At 51.3% G+C, this 18388-nt stretch overlaps 7 protein-coding genes across 7 annotated transcripts; 5 read left to right on the top strand and 2 right to left on the bottom strand.

The window, feature by feature from the left end:
• Window positions 1-182: 182 nt before the first annotated feature.
• N0V89_006215 (uncharacterized protein) lies at window positions 183-1119 on the top strand (the record flags this gene model as incomplete). Its single annotated transcript, XM_056214985.1, has 3 exons — window positions 183-606; window positions 722-805; window positions 986-1119. The coding sequence occupies 3 exons, from the start codon at window positions 183-185 to the stop codon at window positions 1117-1119; spliced, it is 642 nt and encodes a 213-aa protein (XP_056072252.1).
• Window positions 1120-2119: 1000 nt separating this feature from the next.
• Window positions 2120-3331, top strand: N0V89_006214 (uncharacterized protein; the record flags this gene model as incomplete). Its single annotated transcript, XM_056214984.1, has 1 exon — window positions 2120-3331. The coding sequence occupies one exon, from the start codon at window positions 2120-2122 to the stop codon at window positions 3329-3331; it is 1212 nt and encodes a 403-aa protein (XP_056072251.1).
• Window positions 3332-4095: 764 nt separating this feature from the next.
• N0V89_006213 (uncharacterized protein) lies at window positions 4096-7232 on the top strand (the record flags this gene model as incomplete). Its single annotated transcript, XM_056214983.1, has 2 exons — window positions 4096-4198; window positions 4387-7232. 2 exons carry the CDS (start codon window positions 4096-4098, stop codon window positions 7230-7232), a joined length of 2949 nt encoding a protein of 982 aa, XP_056072250.1.
• A 1400-nt stretch (window positions 7233-8632) lies between these two features.
• Window positions 8633-9435, top strand: N0V89_006212 (uncharacterized protein; the record flags this gene model as incomplete). Its single annotated transcript, XM_056214982.1, has 2 exons — window positions 8633-9054; window positions 9105-9435. 2 exons carry the CDS (start codon window positions 8633-8635, stop codon window positions 9433-9435), a joined length of 753 nt encoding a protein of 250 aa, XP_056072249.1.
• A 316-nt stretch (window positions 9436-9751) lies between these two features.
• N0V89_006211 (uncharacterized protein) lies at window positions 9752-10324 on the bottom strand (the record flags this gene model as incomplete). Its single annotated transcript, XM_056214981.1, has 2 exons — window positions 9752-10221; window positions 10270-10324. 2 exons carry the CDS (start codon window positions 10322-10324, stop codon window positions 9752-9754), a joined length of 525 nt encoding a protein of 174 aa, XP_056072248.1.
• A 463-nt stretch (window positions 10325-10787) lies between these two features.
• Window positions 10788-12812, bottom strand: N0V89_006210 (uncharacterized protein; the record flags this gene model as incomplete). Its single annotated transcript, XM_056214980.1, has 3 exons — window positions 10788-11482; window positions 12091-12142; window positions 12630-12812. The coding sequence occupies 3 exons, from the start codon at window positions 12810-12812 to the stop codon at window positions 10788-10790; spliced, it is 930 nt and encodes a 309-aa protein (XP_056072247.1).
• A 3479-nt stretch (window positions 12813-16291) lies between these two features.
• On the top strand, window positions 16292-18234 carry N0V89_006209 (uncharacterized protein; the record flags this gene model as incomplete). The annotated part of the gene is made up of 6 exons (XM_056214979.1): window positions 16292-16447; window positions 16510-16580; window positions 16633-16746; window positions 16890-16972; window positions 17022-17752; window positions 17800-18234. The coding sequence occupies 6 exons, from the start codon at window positions 16292-16294 to the stop codon at window positions 18232-18234; spliced, it is 1590 nt and encodes a 529-aa protein (XP_056072246.1).
• Window positions 18235-18388: the final 154 nt, after the last annotated feature.

Below are 18388 nucleotides of genomic sequence, written 5' to 3'. Positions count from 1 at the left end.
CCTGGTAGCACTCAGCGGCCTTTGCAACCGTCGACAACCCTTGCGAACCCAGTCGCCGCTCGATCGCTCGCTCCGGGCCTACGGCCATGGCCTCTCCCTCCGATACCCCTTCAGCCACGCACCCTTCGTCAGGCTCACGGCCGGCGAGTGGACAAGGCGTACCATCCACCGACCCCGTAGAAATGAAGTCACTTCCAGCGTCGGCTTCGGAGCCCACTGCACTACCAAACACGACCGCGCACACGACCGAGACGGCTACTGCCCCTTCAACAGACACTGCAAAACCCCATACACAAGAAACATTGTCGCAAGAGAGTATAGAACCTGTACAAGCTGCGTCCACCTCGAAACCCGCCCCACCCGTCGATTTCAACCGCAGCGAGACCGAAGCAATCGGCCCCTCGACCGACACCCCTGCCGCGAACCCAGACAGCTCCAATGGCCCTGTCGTCGTTATCATGCTGCTGCTCACGACCGGAGCACGGCACCCCTACAAGATTGACGAGAGATATCTTAAGAAACGTAACGTCACCGTCGACGACATGGATCCGTACAACGTCAGCGTCTACACGCTCAAAGAGTTAATATGGCGCGATTGGCGAGAAGGTCAGTTTTATCGACTGCATGCACCGCGGAGCACAGTGCTATGGATACAGCAGCCTGCGCTCCGCGGTAAACGCCGTACGGCACAGATGCGAGTTGGCTAACATGGTCTTGATAGAATGGGAGCCGCGACCGACCTCACCAAGTTCAATACGACTGATACACTTCGGCCGTATGCTAGATGACAAATCGCCATTGAAAGGTAAGCACTAGATCTCGCATTCTTCTCACCACATCCTGGCGTGGCTTGCGTAGCTGCTAGGCGAAATATGCTCAATTGGCACCATCTCCGCCTCGCCTTTGTCACCACGGATCTGGCTGTATTGCGTGAGCTGTGTTTACAGTTGCTAACTTCGAAAAGATTGCCGATTTCAGACCGAAGCTCCCAACGTCGTGCACATGACCGTTAAGCCCCAGGAGATAGTTGATGAGGAGGACGCAAAGACCGGCAAAGGCGGCAAAGCAAGAGATGGAGACGAGGAGACTCACGCGGGCTGCCGTTGCGTTATCCTCTGAGTTCATTTAGGCTACACTTTACTGACGCAGCAATTTCGGCAGGCTGCTTCTCTGCGATAGACCCCTGGACGGCAGATATCACGCCATCCGCGCATTACTGGATCTTACTCTGGCTGGAAACCTCGTCGAAACCTCATACGAACATATCTTGGCTGGTCATGACAGTAGAGGAAGGGAGCTGCATCCAAATTCTCCGCGCTCACCGTATCGATCAGGGCAGGGACAGGACTGACCTATTGTGGTTCTGGCTTTTCAGAACAGCGTGATTCCGATTTTTCCTCATGCCCGACACATGGCGCGGTCTTCATATTGTACACTGAGTTATCTCACGGTCCACAGTCATCAAATACAGCTCGAGCGTAGCGTTTTCTTTGGCATAGGTCTCATTCTTTGCCTCCGTTGCCATTCGTACTGTGCATAGGAATCCTTATGGGGGGCTTTATTTCGTTGGATTGCTATTCTTGTACAAGTAGCGTTACTTTGGGCAATGAACATTGCCCTGCCCCGACGGATCTCCGGGGTAAATAATAAATCGTCTGCTCACTATCGAGTCATGTCATGCTCCCCAAACCTCATGTGTATCGCTTCAAGGAATCTACGGCCATCTAAATTTGCACAGCGTTCCATGTATCAATTTTGGTTTATGCCGCGTACAATCTCGCATGATATCGCTCAGATCAAAGAGCTTCAAGAGTCTGAGTACACCGTATTGACCCAAGATGAGCTATCCATTGCCTGACATCGTAGCATGGTATTATATCATGCAAGCGAAGATCGTACAAAAACATATTGTTCGTTGACGATCTGAACGAGTAATGTACTGATGATGCCAAGATGGCACGATGGGTAGATCTACATCCTTGTCACTCATCTGCGTCATCGCTTAAGCTCGGTTGTCATTCCACCTCACGTTGAGCTTCGAGCTATCTTCAGCACGACAAGCTCCCAGCCCACCCATTGTCACGACAAAGCTGCTCAACTGCAGCTGCACTAGCTCAAGATGGTGTTACAGGATATTGAGACGCCCGCAGATAGCTTCAACGATAATCCGTACCCCTCCGACGACGACGCATACACCTCCACCGCGCCTGCCGGCCAACGGTACGATGCCAGCATCCTGCCACAACCACTACCTATCTTCGGGCCCCTCCTCGGTTTCTCTAGCGGCACTATACGTTTCAAGACCGAATCAACGCTCAAGTTTGCCGAGATGAGGCTCCACCGCCCGTTGACTGCCGAAGAAGCGCAAACTCTGGCGGGCCACCTGTACCAACTCGAACAGACCAAGTCGTACTTCACTACAGCTGGTGCTGGAGCAGGTGTATACAGATGGTACAACACGTGGGAGCAATGTCGATACCCGCTATACAAGCCAAAGCCTGAGGACATCAACCCCAACAAATTTCTCTTCGTTAAGGGCCCGATGGCACAGTACGCGCGACACAGCTGGAGGCTCTTCTGCTATGTGTTTGTTGCTGGAGAGCTCGGCAAGCTTGTCGGTCAGATTCTGTCGCAGCCTGTCGCCGCGCAGGCCACGGCGAATGATCCGAAGCTGGCCCAGTTTGCGGCAGACTTGAAGAACACGATCTCATCGGACACGGCACGTGTGACCAATAGGACGGCACGTACCAGTGCTGATGAGAGAAGAGCTGCATGGGAGGCTGCTGCTAAGGCCAGAGCGACAGGAAATACACATCCACAATCACCGTCGAGCGCTCACAAGTCCACGCCAGCTGACGATGACATGTCTCCCACTGCGGGCAACGAACCGTGGCCTATGTCTTCGGACAGCTCCTGGAGCGACTCGTCGTTTTCCTCAGATTCTGCACCACCTACTCAACCGCGACAGCAACCTACCAATCCTTACAGTCAGACACCGAGAAGGCCAATACGCCGGGAAGACGACGACACCTCGCCCACAGGAGGCATGTTCCAGGATGAAGTGCAGAGCCAGTCGAAGCCCGGAGAGTCAGCCTGGGACCGCTTGCGCCGTGGAGGTGCATCGACACAGCAAGGACCTCCATCGTCGATGAACAGGAGACATCCGCCACATCAGGAGCAGAAAGAGGGGTCTACTATGGGCGACAGCTTCACATTCGTGGACTCGGATGACGAGCGGAGGAGGGAGAGGGAGAGGGCGCAGCGGGAATTCGATGCGAGAATTGAACATGAGAGGAAGGGGAAAGACTTCAACGAAGAGAGGAGATGGTAGACGTGTGCAGTGGCCCGAAGAGGATCAAAGTTAGGCGACAGTCAGCTTGAAGGAGTTGTGGTTGCAGCGTATCCAAGGATGACATTGGGCGCCGATCTATGGATGGAAGCGGCCCGGCCTTTTGAATGCTCTGTAACAGCTAGGTATGTATATTATGAGTTCTATATTACCAGCCTGGTACTTTCCGCCTTTCCATATACTTCCCAAGATCGCAAGGTTGATTAAGCTCCTGTGGTGTACAATAGGTGTGTATAGTGCTTCATTACACTATTAGTTCACCGTACGACAATATCAAAGTAAATTGGTTTACCGGACTCCTCGAACGAAAAGAAATGCTTATTAAAGCTCCATTGCCAGGTCATGCCCTATTGTACACGTGTTGCTGGATCATAAACAACCCTCCACTCCTCTGATAATCCATTCGACGCGCGCGAGCTGACCTTGTCTTTGGCTCCTATAAGCTCAACTGTCCACCCGAAACTCGGAACCATCCCACTATCTGAACCCCGGGTAGGTCCACTTAATAGGAGCAGCTCATCAACACGCGGCCGTCGCGAGAGGTGAACCACGGTTCTCCAAATATATTTTTTGGGCAGCTCTCTTACAAACGTAGTTCGCGCCTCTCCCCGAACCTATCTCTGCATACGGTAGTATACCTTTGAAGCGCAGATATCACCCTTCCTACAGCAGACGCCGTACATAAGGCTTTCAATATTGACGCTAAGGAGAAGCCCTGGGCATAACAAAACTCGAATTCGACTAACATGCTTGGAAAGCGCGAATTCTTTCCCTCGAAAGAACCTGGACGCTTCGTCAAGAAGATGCGTGTCGAGATTGTAATGAGTAGAAAAGACGTTAGCGCGCGAGGTAAGTTTGATTCACTCGGTGTTGCCTTAGTCAGTGTTGCCTTCGTCTTCACCTTCACCCACGATCTACTCGAAGAGAACATACTTAAGCCGTCTTTCCCGCTTGCGCTCTCTCACTGTTACATCCCACTTTCGCTTCAACTACGCCGCGCTCTGATCGCGACGTGGATGCTAACATCAAAATGGCAGGCGCAATAGAGGACAAATCCACGACCAAAGCCGACGACGCGGCCGACAACCCCAAGCAATTTGGTGCTGATGCTCCCTCGAGCGAGACGACTGGTGGGCTTGGCGAGAAGACCCGTGCCGTGAATGACAAGAGTTTCGACTACACCGAGTGGTACAACGTAGGAGAATCAAGCGAGTCTACGAACTACTTTGATCAGCCTAACAAAACAGATGGTCCTTCTAACACCGACGGCAACTCCTCGCTTCCGCAGGACAACTTTGAGCAGCCCCTGGAGCTACGTCGGTACCAAGGTGATTTCGGCGATTCCCAACCGTCATTGGAGCCGGGGAATGGCGCGCTGTCTTCACTCACGCCTCCAAGCTCAATCTCGCCGTTCGAGACGTCAGGTCGTGCCCTGGTCAGCGGGAGTTTCGCGTCGTTCGCCGCGAACCGATTCCCACCCCCTCCGAAATGGTCAGCCCATCTTACGCAGCACCAGCAGTTGTCAGGCTCCCCGTGGGCGGCTATGACGACCTCACCCAAAACGACCCCTATGCAGCAGGTTGAAACAGCAGAATCTCAAGGATACTTCGACCCGACAGCTGACTCGTCAATTGCTAGCTATGGTCACGGAGGCCGACAGATCACGGATACTGCGCGCACGACACGCCCCTTGCAGTATCTTGGTGGTCTCTCACCATACGGCAATATATCACGGCCCTACAACGCTGCTTTGCATGACCCGCTCTCTCGGGACTACCATGAGCGACAACAGCTCTTGCAGTCGTTACAGAAGCCGCCTTCAGCACCTTCTGGTAGCCGCGCACGACAAGATCCCGAAACGCACCTTACCGTGGATACTTGCTCGTTTCCGGCAAATCAGCATCCGAACAGTCCTTGCTGCCCCAATTCTATGCTCTTCGCGCGGGATTCTACAATCACCTGCCTTAATTGTAGAGTGAGTCGCATTCCCGAGGATGAGGACTATCTTGTCTTCGCTGCCGCTCGAGACCGACAACCTCAAGGATCGGTGCAGCCAGGCGCAGCGAACGCGCTCCAGCATCCTGGATCTATCCCGACGCCGGGCACGAGCCCGATCCTGGGAGTCCTTCGTCCGGCTGGACCATGCTGTTCCTCTCCGCTTCTCTCCAGGGCCAAGAGTGGAGGGATAGTTGTCTGCCTCAATTGTCATGTATTCAGAACTGAAGACATAGGTTCCCATGATACGGCTCCCAGCGTACCGTCTACCGAAGCTCTTGTTCAATGCTGCCCAGATCCGAACCCCTTCGACATCGGCGAAGACGTCAGTCCGGAATTCGTTTGCCTCAATTGTAACGAGAGGCACGACACTAGCCAGATTTTCGCGGGGATGCAATCTTGGGATGAATGGATGGCTGCGAATACTCGAGATGATGCAGACTCAGTTTTTGCGCTGGACTTGACGGAAGATGCGGACGACGCACTCGACCTGTATTCATCTCCAACTCCAAACGCTCCCGCAGCTAGTAGGCCCAAGGAATTGGATTTCTCAACTGCTACGGCATCGAACAGTCCAAACGACATCAACAGGGCTATGGTCTTGAGAATGATGGGTTATGAGGAACCAATGACATCGGTATATCGAAACTTAGAGCTATCGCTATACGCACCAGCACAGGGCGAGGATCTGTTCCACCAATGTTACGATGCAGATGGGGATGGCGACGATGATGCCGACAACGGTGATGCCGACAACGATGGTGCCGACAAAGATGATGCCGACAAAGATGATGCCGACAACGATGATGCCGACTTCCCTGCAGAAAAGGGTTGCCGCCGGTCTTTTGATAGGTTCCTGGACCTTCCAAAAGAACTACGGGAGCGAATCTACAAGATCGTGCTGCAGAGCGACAAGCCAATCGCCCCTCATCTTTGCGATGCACACCGACCGGCCCAACAAGGCAAGGCCGACCACGGTAAGGCTATTCGGTTTCACGACGATAACCAAGCTGAACACAACGCCATCTGCAAGACGCTCACAATAACGCGCGTCTCGCGAAAGGTCCGCGCTGAGAGTCTGCCCGTTTTCTATGGCACGAACACCTTCGACACCGTTGCTGATACACCAACCTACTTTTCTCGTCTCGAGCAGCTGGGTCGCTTCCATATGATCCGCAAGGTGAACTTTGTAGTTCAGTTCTGGAAAGGTGAGACGTACTCCCAAAAGCTACTGAGGATGCTTCTGCAGCATTTCGAAGAGCAGAAAGCGTTCGAGATGAAGCACGGTGAAGAAGCGAGGATCAACAGCGCTGGCAAGGGCAAGGGCAAGTCTACCGTTAAGGACGCAGCTGCCACAGCCTTCCCACCGCACGAGCGAGGCGCAACGAAGTTCTTCACCGACGATCTTGAGGTCCTGGAAAGCCACCCACAGCACGTAATGGGCGGCCTGGAGGCCAACTTCCTCGTTCTCCGCAAGTTGAGCGAGACCTTTCAGGATGGCGGTTACAACCGCAAGCTCGTCATCCACGTGCCGACGTCGACACTCTTCACGCAGTATAACTCGCTGCTCTACTTCCCTTCAGTGTGTGAAGGTCTGGGCATCCATTTGCAGCTCGTCTCAGGTCGCGACGTTGAGATGGTCGGCTCAGGCTTTCGGTTGAGCTGGACACAGAAGTTCCAGAAGAAGAGCTTTGCCGAATCGACTACGGCCAAAGATGACAGAGAGCTGGAGACGCTGACGAAGCGCGTGCGAGCCTTGTATCCGAATATCGAAGAGGTTTCCAGGCCTGCGAAGCGCACATACTATCGTCGGAATTGCAAGATTAGGGATATTGAGTGGTTCAGTGTTGATTCCGCTGGTGGCTTTGTAGCGGCACCGAATCAGTGAGGGATAATAGCGAAATGTCGGTGTCGAGACACATGAGTGGATGTTAATTGCTAAGGAGAGGATAGGGACAATGGGAGTAACAGTCACAGCAGGACATACGATAAGGTGTCCGAAGCATAGCACTTGTATAGGTGCTTTACTACTTTGTGTGCTATACAAGCAGGTTTTCATATACTGGAAAAGGTTGCAGCATATGAAGCGCAGCATGGAGGAAACGATTCAGTTTAAGGTTCGGGCTTGTATAGAATGATGGACGTCTTCAATCATGTCATCGACTATTATAGTTCGATGCACATGCACGCGGATATGGTACCGACTGCGGCTCATCGACGCTGTCTCTGGCAATCATACAGTTATCCAAAAAAAAGAGATCTATTGACTTGGTCCAACCTTTCATACCCAACGTGCATGCCCTTGAACCTTAGCCACGTGAAAACAGCCGCTCGGCTTCGGCTTCGCACCAGTTGTGGCCACTTGTGTAACCGCCTGTGTCGTATGACCTCACGCCCTTACATGGCGTGACCTCACCTCTCTTCGTTCACTTACTTCCACACCTCTTCAGCATGGAAACCGTGCTATACAAAATAGCGACCCACGAACTGGAAAACCCCCCCCACCATGCTGTTCCTGGTATACATCTTCTGGATCCTTGCGCCCCTCACCTTCTCCACCCTCGCCAACCCAAGCTTTCCAGCCTGTGGCACCATCACCACTCTCCAGAATCAGACTTACATGCTCCACAACGCTGGTCGTGGAGAGTGCCAGCCGCTCGTCGCGCACGGTCGGCAAATTGACCCCAAGAGCTGGAATATCGTCGAGTTCTGCGCTTGCCGGTTGTATTTGTGAGTGCCTCGGTTTTGCGAAGAGGCCAGGTGGGGAGATGACGAAAGACTGAGCTGATGCTGGACAGTGGTAGCGAAATGGCAAAGCCTTGTAGTGCCGCGTATCTGTGGAAAGAAGTCGAGGGACCGAGTGTTGGCGACTTTCGGGGATTGAGGGTCGCGGAGTATGAGTGTTGGAATAGAGAGAATTGGAAGCGCTGATGATGGTGGTGAGCGCGGGAGTTGTGCGTAAGTACATGAGCAAGCATTTTGAACAGTTGGTTTCGTAATTGTTACTTCCTCTGACGTCACACGATTCTCAGGATTGGAGAACTCGTTATATAAGCAAATGATTTCTGCGTTCCGTGCTTTCCTGCTCTTGCCTGTTGCGCCTGCCCCAAGTGAAAGAAAGCCCCCCTTATCTGGACTAGTGCGACCCCCAGATTTATATAACCCCGGCGACCGCAAGGTCGTTTTTGAGCTCAGCACTTGCGACCGCTCACAGCCTTAGCCTCGACGTTGACTCCATCCCAGAAGAGCGTACGATAACACCGCTCTAATCCAGAACGCGCACTCACGATGCGTCTCTTCGAATTCCTCGCCGGACTTGCCTTGCTGTGCACAATCGCCACTTCCGCCGCGGTCTCCATGATACCAGATGGCGGCGACGGTATTACTACGAAGATCTACCAGAACTGGCTCGAGGGTCGGGCTCCGAAGCTCGAGCACCCTCCTCCTGGCCATATGAAGCAGAAACGCGACGGACAAAAGATGTTCACCTTTGGCGGATACTCGACAAGCATTTCGGGGGACGGCAAATTCGAGAAATTGCAAGAACCCATCGAGGCCAACGGCCACCCACATCCGTGGTGCCAGGGCTTCAATGGATCCAACGGATACACCGAGGGACAAGAACCTACCATTCATTATGCTCACATGGACCACGCAGAACACAAGTCTGATGTTCCCACTGTTCCCCAGTTCATCTGTTTCTTCTACAAGTAAGCGTTTTTGGATCGATTAGGTAGATCCGCGGAACTAACGCTCTCAGTAACTTCGACTGCGATCCGAGCAAGGGTGGGACAGGCAACGCTAAATTCAACATATCGCACACCTTCCTCACGGACTTGGACATGAAGTCGAAGGATGGTGACCAGTATTCTATAGAGAATCGGAACTTCCCGATGCAGAACAAAGATACCTCGAACAACCGTTACTTGTGGATCAAGGCATACGGCTGCATGAAATACATCGACGCTCCTAATGCCGATGGAAACACTGCGCAAGGTGCCACGGCAGAGCTCGAGCTATCTGCTGCCGATCTCAATTCGGGCCTCGTACTGAGTAAGTATGATACACTCAATGAGCAACGACAGAGCTAACACTTGGTGTAGGGAATCTTGCGAAGCGGGCTGCTTCTTGGTTGGGATTGTGAGACAACGCAGTTTACGCGTTATTCGATTACGCAATGGCTCTGGTCTTCCTCAGCGTGACAAGCTTTGTCTGGTGTCGGGATTATGTTCTGTTTCTCAAGTGCCCTTTCGCTTGATGTTACGATAACATGAAGCTCCCATCGTGAGCTGCCGTTCCTCAAATCGTACAACACGAACTGAACCTACTCTTGGCTTCATCACTCATTCTATTCCAATTTGCATGACCAGTCCTGCTTCACCCCACTGAACAATTCCTTCCAAACGTTCAAGCGCCCAACTCCCCCGACAATGCCCTCACACCAATCAAGGCCCCTATCAAGGGCATAAACCCCCTCACTACATGCTGCGCATTCCACCTCTGTAGCAGCACTCTCGCCTCCTCTACCTCTGCATCCATCCACTTATCCTCCCCATCCGATTCGGTCTTTTCCACTTTCCTCTGCACCGCCTCGATCTTCCACACCGTCGGAAACACCACCACAAGCGAGTACGGAATCATGCAGAACGTCGCCGCCCCTGCCCATGCGAAACCTTCCCACGCCCCACCGTCGCTCGCCCATCGGCGGTAGGAACACGTCCAGTGCAGCAGCGAGGTCGTGATAGCAGTAAGAGGGAAGATGGGGTCTGCGTAGGCTTGCATGAGGGAGAAGTGTTGCAGTTTATTTCCTACGTTTAATGGGGAGAGTGTCTTGATGAGGATGGGCAGGGAGAACCAGGAGTTGGAGAGGGAGGCGCCTGTGTGATGGGTTAGTGGGTGGGGATGAGGAGAAAGGAAGAGTTTACCGGAGAGGAATGTGCCTGTTATGATGGCGATGATGGGAAGTGTGTGGGAGGGCATGTTGTAGGGTCGGAGACGTTTCTCGACTAGTTGTCGACGTGCTTTGTGAATAACAGGGAGCTAATTGTCGAAGTATGGTCAAGTACAGTCGCGAAGTGTCGATGTGCAATTATACGACATTGTTGTGCGGCGCATTGGCGACATAAGTCCTTATGGTTTCTTACGTCAGATTTGATCGTTTCGTTCAGCTCGTCAGCCTCGCAAAAACCAGCACCCATCGAGTAACACTAGCGTTTTTTTTTGGCCCCGAAGCTAGACTCTATTGGGCCGCTGGGGACCTTTCTATGAATTACTATATCGATTCTTGCTTGTCTAAAGAGATATGTGGATTTGAAGTGCACCTCTGCTATTGAGGTCTATCTAAATGCTGGACTGATTACTTGGAAACTTCTAGTGTTTTATCCCTGAGTGATAGCAGAATGCGATACCTATGCTGGAAATCAAGGCCTAGTCATGTATCTTCTCAGGCGCTCGTCTTCTCCGCCTCGTCACCCTCCTTGCGATCTTGCTCTTTTGAAGCACCTTCTTGTGGTTTCTTCACACTCTTCCATTCCAGCGAAGCAACGCCGAGCACGGCAAGACACGCAATGATCAATCCGATCTGGAACACCTTCCTGAGTGACTCATTATATCGCACCAATGCCGTCTCGTGATATTCCGCAGGCAGAGCATCAAGAAAGGTTGTCGCGCCACCAGATGTGATAACGGCCCTATCAAACCCTGGGATCCAAGATAGCCTCTGCAACAGTTGATTGGAGAGTACATTTTCACCAACCGACACAAAGATAGAAGCGCCGAGCAACTGACCAAACAAGATCAATGCGAGACCCATAGGCACCTCCTGCTTCGGAAGAACCGTTTGCGCGGCAAGCATAGGCGATTGGAAACAGTAGCCTACGCCGAGACCATATAAGACCTGGTATCCAATCCACTTGCTTGCACCTGTGTCAACTTGTAACGTGGTGAGGAGGCCGGCTCCGATTGACATCAAGCACGCCCCCATGATTGCTAATGGTGTGTAGTATCCGATTTTCTGGTTTATGATGCCTCCGCTTATGGCGCCGACGATCGTAGAGAGCATGAGTGGGAGAAGGCGGATACCTGAGGAGACGGCGGAGACGTGCTTGACGGATTGGAACCAGAGGGGAAGGTAGTAGACTATTGGAGAAGTCAGTGGAATGATGCAAGATAGACAATGCAAAGGCAGAGGTGCGGAGTTGGCACCGGGGAGACGAGTTATCTTACTAAAGATGTATTGCGACGCGCCAATACAGATTGAAGCCCATAGAGCAGACACAAGACTGCGGTACTTGAACAGGCGCGGAGGCACTGTTGCTGTTCTCGGAAGACAGATCTGTACAGCGACGAAGCCGAGTAGCAGTACACCTTGGAGTACAAGGAGAACGACTATGCGACTGTCACTCCACTAGATACTGTTAGGTGGTTCAACGCAAATGGCCCGGCGCGTTACATACAGGATAAGTTTGTCCGCCCCACTGGAGTGCTAAAAGCAAGCACACTATACCCGGGAGAAGGAACACAGAGCCTGGTAAATCGACCTGAGCGAACTTTTGCGTCATTGGGAGCTTGGTTTGCTCATTGTCGGGCAAGTTTAGGAAAAGAAAGATCGCGAGGAGTGCTATCCCTCCTACAGGTAGATTTATATAGAAACACCTGTTGTAGTGAGTCTCCGTATTTTGACAGGGGTATAACGCATCTTTGGACAACATACCACCTCCAGGTGACGTGTGAAGTGAAAGCACCACCGATCAATGGACCAGTGACGGTAGCGACACCCATGATGGCGCTCATCAAGCCCTGCAGCGCAGGTCGTTTGGCTAGTGGGACAGTGTGAACTATACACACAATCTGTACGCAATTGTCAGCGAGAAGTAGCTAAAAAAGCGATACCTGTTTTATGAAGCTTGGAAACATATTATTGATTGATCAATTGAGAGATCACCAATGCGTAGACTCAGATAGGTCGAAGACTTACATTACCAGCCATCACGCCAGCCGCTCCGACACCTGCGATCGCTCGGCCGACGATGAAAGCTATCGAGTTCGGAGCTGCACCACAAATGGTAGAAGCGATCTCAAAGAGGAGAACGCTTGCAAGAAGAACAATCTTCGTAGGGAAGAACGTGTATAACTTGCCGAAGAGGAGTTGGAAACAGCAGTTGGTGAGGGTATAAGCGCTGCCATACCAACCCACATCATGCAGGGCGTTAAAGTCGTTGCTGATGCTAGGAATCGCCTAGGAAATGAGGTAAGTATTTGAAAGGATGGTGAAGGGATTGCTCACTGTTGACACGATTGTTCGGTCTAGGCCGACAAGGAATACGCACAGGAACACTGAAGTCAGAAGTAGAATGATTTTCAGATCGAAGGTGGGCTTGTTGTCTTCTTGCGCCTGTACATCGTTGCTTGTATTATCGATCTTCCGGGTGATAGACTGGTCTGTATCTGATGGAGTTGCCTTGCGCATGCTGTATTGTGTAGGAGTTTTTCGTATGAGCAAATAGAAAGTGAAGACAGGGAGTGTAGAATTTAACTTGAAGTATTGATGCCATCATATCTATGGACGTTGAGACTTTTAATAACACACGCGCGGAATATAGACGTAGGTTACGGAGCATATGGAAAATGTGGAGGTCAGTTTCGGACGAATGAAGCCGCGCTAAGCCCAACGGGTTGTCGGAAGTTACGCAGGTTGTAACCTCCGACACAAGTTCCGCGTTGTGACGCCTCCCTTCATCCCCACCCTCCAATCTTTTCATTGAACATGCTCGATATTGTACTTCATCCCCTATAACGCAAATTGACTCTTGTCGAAGATCAGTTTTCATGGTCAAAACCACATTCGTGTTGGCCTTGTTTCTTTTTAACCACAGCCATGAGTACCGAAGCTCACGCTGATTACGCGTGCGACGCCTGTCGTTCTCGGAAGATGGCTTGCACGCGAGAGCTGGCAGAGTGTTCTCGATGCAAGGTTCAAGCAATTACCTGCATCTACTCACGTTCCGGCGTACTTCGACGGAACAGAAAGCGTAAAGCTAGCCCTTCTGCTACCGAGGCAACTTCCGCTGCAGGATCACGCAGTCCTTACCAAAGACCGATATCCGCATCGGGTCCTGCTCAAGTACGTGCGCTCTCAGTAATGAGGAGCCCCTCCTCTCGAGTCAACCAAGATCATTTGGACGCGCTAATGCTGACGTTTGAGCTTAGGCTACGGTAACCGAGAGGTTACAAAGACTGGTTGGCAGGGAGCATATCTCACTCCAGGATCTTGCAGGGCTGATGAGCGAGTACCACACTATCTGGCAAGGTCAGCGCGCCCATCACAATATGATTCATTAGCCAATTTAGGTTGAGATCCCAGCATTTTCGATGAGCTAGCTAAAAACGCACAAACCCATTATCATTCATTTGACGAGGGCCGACAGCAAATTTGGGTTGACAGTGAGCTCCGCATCCCTTGTTGAGATGCCTCGCTGACATGTGCATAGAAATGTGCACTGCTGTCAGTCAAAGCCCATTCGCCATTAGTCCTGTTCCTCCGGATGTGCTGGGCACTTTGAAGGCATCAAGACCGGACCAGATCGGCGAGCGGGCATGGTTGGTCATATTTTACAGCGTCGCTTTGAGTAGCCTCGATGGAACCACATCTTCAGCTCATACTGCGGAATTAAGGAGCAATCTCTGGCTTGCTTTCAACGACGTCAGGTTACTCCTTGAGCCTAGCTTCCTAAACATCCAAGCCTTAGTCACAATGACCTTGCATGCCGAGAAGTATTTGGCGCCTTATGCTTGTTGGACGTTGGTCAGCAAGGCTTGTACAATGCTCATAGCATTGGGTATAGGTGAGCCGATCATAGTACTATTCACAACGGCGCATGGACTGTTCTAACACTAATGTCGTAGGCACACATGCTCACGTTGACCCTACTACTAAGAATCAGCGCGACGCACTTTTCTGGCGTCTGAACGCCTTGGATAAAACGCTAGCACTTATCCTAAGCCGATCACCGATCTTTCAACGTGATTTGATGAAGGCGGTGCCACTGCCAACATTGGAGCAACTCTTATCCACTCGACCTCGTTACTCAACCGATGGTATGCCAATACTGTTTGAAGCACATTTCGATCAGCAGATGTATCTGCTATCACGCGTTCAGATTGAAGTCTGGCATTGCTTACCCGGCCAAGAAACCCAAAATGTAGTCAAGGTTCGCAAAGATCTGAAGTCGTGGTACGGCGAAGCAGTAAAGGCACGTTACCAATTCTCATAGGCACGCCAGGCCCTCACAGTCTTGACAGGTTCTCGAGGCGTCTGCCTTAGTGGAGAAGCCCCTTCTTAGTGGCGGTGGGCAAATGTCCGTCGATCTTCGATTGCAAAGTTTGCGACTACACTATTATTACTTGGATGTGCTACTCACGGTTGCCTCGAAAGATCTAAGGACACAGTGCATTGTACCCGCGCAGAAGCTGCTGACTCTGCTTCCTCATCTTGGTGCACTAATATCGGACGATGCTAAAACGACGCACAGTTGTATGCTATGGGAGTGGCTGCATTATCCTATGATAGCATTTGGTACACTGTGGGGTCAGCTTCTACACAAGGGTGTAGCTGAAAATGACGAAGGCGAACGGATTCTTGAGGTAAGTGGCCGCCTTGGTACGGTTGGCTCACGGGTATGAGATCTTATAGCGTACTTCTATACCCCCATCGTTCTCGAGACAGTGTCCAGCTCTCTATCGCACGGATTTGAGCGTGGTCACAGGCTAAGCCCACTGCTTACATTTGACAGATCTTGAACAACGTTCCAAGATTCCTCGAAAAACTCCAGTCGCGCAATGTCATTGTCGGCGGAAAACTGAAGAACATCACAGAAAGAATCATCTACCATGTGAGCGCCATATATCATTCGACTTCTCCGGTGCGACAGCAGCGAGTGGCCGCATCCAATCACACAGGTGATGCCACCCAAGCGCAAGTGCATGCCGATACATCGCAAACCATTGAGACTTTTGATATGCCGAGTACATCTACAGATGCGACCTTCAATGCCTCACTAGAAGGCCTGATACCCTTACCCGACGACTTATTTCTGGACCCTACATTCGACTGGTTTTCCTGGGGAGATCAAGCGATTACTTGAGTCTCGTACAGGGAAACGTACTGTTTCCTTCTACCTGGCGGATTCATCAAGCTTTTTCAGAATGGAAGTTTGTTAACCGGTTTTTAGGTCTTCCCTGTTAGTATATCATTTCTAGCTAAAACAACGGCAGGTTTGAGGTGCGCCTGAAGAAGGACATAATAGGGAAGACATAAATTTTGGCTCCAGCTCGTCTACTGTTATAATAAATTTCGGGTCCTTGTGGAAGATGCGGCTCAGGCACTTAAGGACGAAAGTGTTGCAGCCGTCGCAGGTGCTTTAGTTGGACGTGATGTAATCCTTGCAGATGGCCAATGCTGTTTGTGCAGCTGCATGTTAGGAACTCAAGTGGGGCTGATTCCAACAATACGCGGTCGTTACTTCTCTACTTCTCTACTTCTCTCTTCCTTCACTCGTTACTTCCAAAGTTTCCCAGCCTAATTCTACAGACGGCAGGACCAGCGATGCCTTGCTTTGGTAACCCGTTTTATCAGAAGTGATCAGCGCGCATGGTACTACGCGGACTCCTACGCCCCGTTGTACACAGGGCTGACTGGATCAATGAGAACCAGTCGCACACACAGCAAAAAAAAGGGCATGCTGGGCATGCTGGGAGCTGCATGCTCGACGCTCCACTCACTACGCGCGAAGATCTTTTAGCCAAGCTGAACGGTGAGAGGAGTGGTCTCCGTATATTTCTTATCATGCGTCGCAACATGCCCCACCACGGGTTCTTCAACGCTCGAAGCCGCACCGCTGCATCGCTTGCCACATAGACTCTACAAACCTTAGCAAAGCTACCGAAATTATGCTTGACATGAAAGAAAATTCATCAAGTGGCGTACTTGAGCTCCAGACATATGAAAATGTGGAGGCTGCCAATGATACCGCCGTCTGCGAGAAACATGGCACTCAGTACGATAAGAAAGACATGAATCGCATGGGCAAGCTACAGCAGCTAAGTGTTCGTGTCTATCCGTTCAATTCCGTCATCATGCGACGCCTCAGCTCACATGTATCGAACAGAGGAACTTCCAATTCTTTCAGATTTTTAGTATAGCAGCCATTCTAGGCAGCACATGGGAGTTCGCACTAGTGTGCGTTGAACCGTTCTATGAGGAGGCGCGAAACTTGCTGACCCATTCGCAGCATCATTGGTATCTCTCTGAGCAATGGCGGTCCAGCTGGTGGTATATGGATGTTCCTCGTCGTGTGTTTCGGCATGTTGTCTGTTACTCTCTCGATGGCTGAAATGGCATCTATGTAAGCGACGCTACCATCCTGAGGCACCGCCATACAGAGCTGTGTATACTGCGTTACTGAAAGCACACAAATCACGCAAGCCCTGCTGACTCGATTTGTATCGTTTGATTGTCCATGTGTTCCGCTGACATGGGCACTTGCAGGATGCCAATCTCAGGCGGCCAGTATCACTGGGTTTCTGAGTTGGCTCCAAAGAGACATCAGAAGCTCCTCAGCTACCTGGTTGGTAGGAAATACCCTGCTACACAAGTTTCCGAGCTGATATCTCCTTTTAGGCTGGATGTGTGCTATTGGGTGGCAATGTGCGATGGGAACCACCGCACTCGCAGCGACCCAACAGTTGCAAGGCCTGATAGCATTAAACGTGCCAAACTACATCATCAGACCATGGCATAGCACATTGTTTTGTATCGCAGTCATGGTATTTGCGATCATCTGGAATACTCTCGTCACCAAAAAGCTTCCCCTAGTAGAAGGCATTGTGATAGTGTTGTACGTCGTCGGGTTCCTCTCCTTCGTGGTCGTTTTGTGGGTCATGGCTCCCCACACAAATACCAAAGATGTCTGGACGAAGTTCGAGGACAACAGTGGTTGGGGCAACGTTGGATTGAGCACCCTAGTTGGCCTTCTCGGACCAGTCGTCACCTTGATAGGCTCTGATTCTTCCTGTCATCTATCGGAGGAGACCGTGGATGCAGCATGGGTCCTTCCACGAGCTATGGTGGCAACTGCTACCCTCAATTACACCATCGGTTTCATCATGGCAGTCACTGTCATGTCATCACTGGGAGATGATGTCTCCGCAATCCTGGCCACGACCTACGGCCAACCATGGATCCAGATCATGTTCAATGCTACAGGATCTCGAGCCGCAACGTCCGTCATGGTAACAGTAGTGTGTGTTCTGTTATTGTTTTGCTCGAGTTATGGCATCATGACGGTGTCTCGCCAGCTGTTCGCGCTGGCGAGAGACAAAGGACTTCCTTTCTCAGATTGGCTCGCATACGTAAGTCCATCCCCTTAGTGATTGATATAATCCTGACCGTGCTACAGATACATCCAAGTTATTACCTCCCTGTCAATGCTCTTCTGGCGACCTTTTTCATTACTACCCTCCTGTCTCTCATAATTTTGGGATCGTCAATCGCTTTCAACGTCATTACTTCCTTGGGCCAGCTGGGACTCGTCTTCTCTTACCTTATTGCAATATCTTGCGTTATGGCCAAACGTCTACAAGCTCCTCAGGACCTCCTTCAAGCGAGATTTAGCTTAGGCCAAGCTGGGATGTTCATCAACGCGGTCGCGCTGTGCTTCCTAGCCCTGGTATCGGTATTCTTGTTTTTCCCTGCTGCGCCAAATCCGACGGCGGAGAGCATGAACTGGAGCTGTGTGATGTTCAGCGGCCTGTTGACATTCGCTCTGGTATGGTACTGGCTGGCTGCAAGACACAGATATCTCGGGCCTGTAGCGTATGTGAAAGAGGTATGAAACGACGTCGTGAGGGATTGCTTTGTGCCAGGCTGCGGAAGATAGGCTCTGGCCTAGATGGCTGATGATTTGCTGGGTCTATATTCTGAACGTTCTCAAATGCCTACATTATATTATTGGAGTACGAGAGAGATTCATTGGTGTTACTGAGGAA

The sequence above is a fragment of the Didymosphaeria variabile genome (genome assembly GCF_027946475.1).
Source record: "Didymosphaeria variabile strain IMI 356815 chromosome Unknown scaffold_4, whole genome shotgun sequence".
In the NCBI taxonomy this organism is placed as follows: Eukaryota; Fungi; Ascomycota; class Dothideomycetes; order Pleosporales; family Didymosphaeriaceae; genus Didymosphaeria; species Didymosphaeria variabile.
This window is presented reverse-complemented; position numbering and strand designations above follow the sequence as displayed.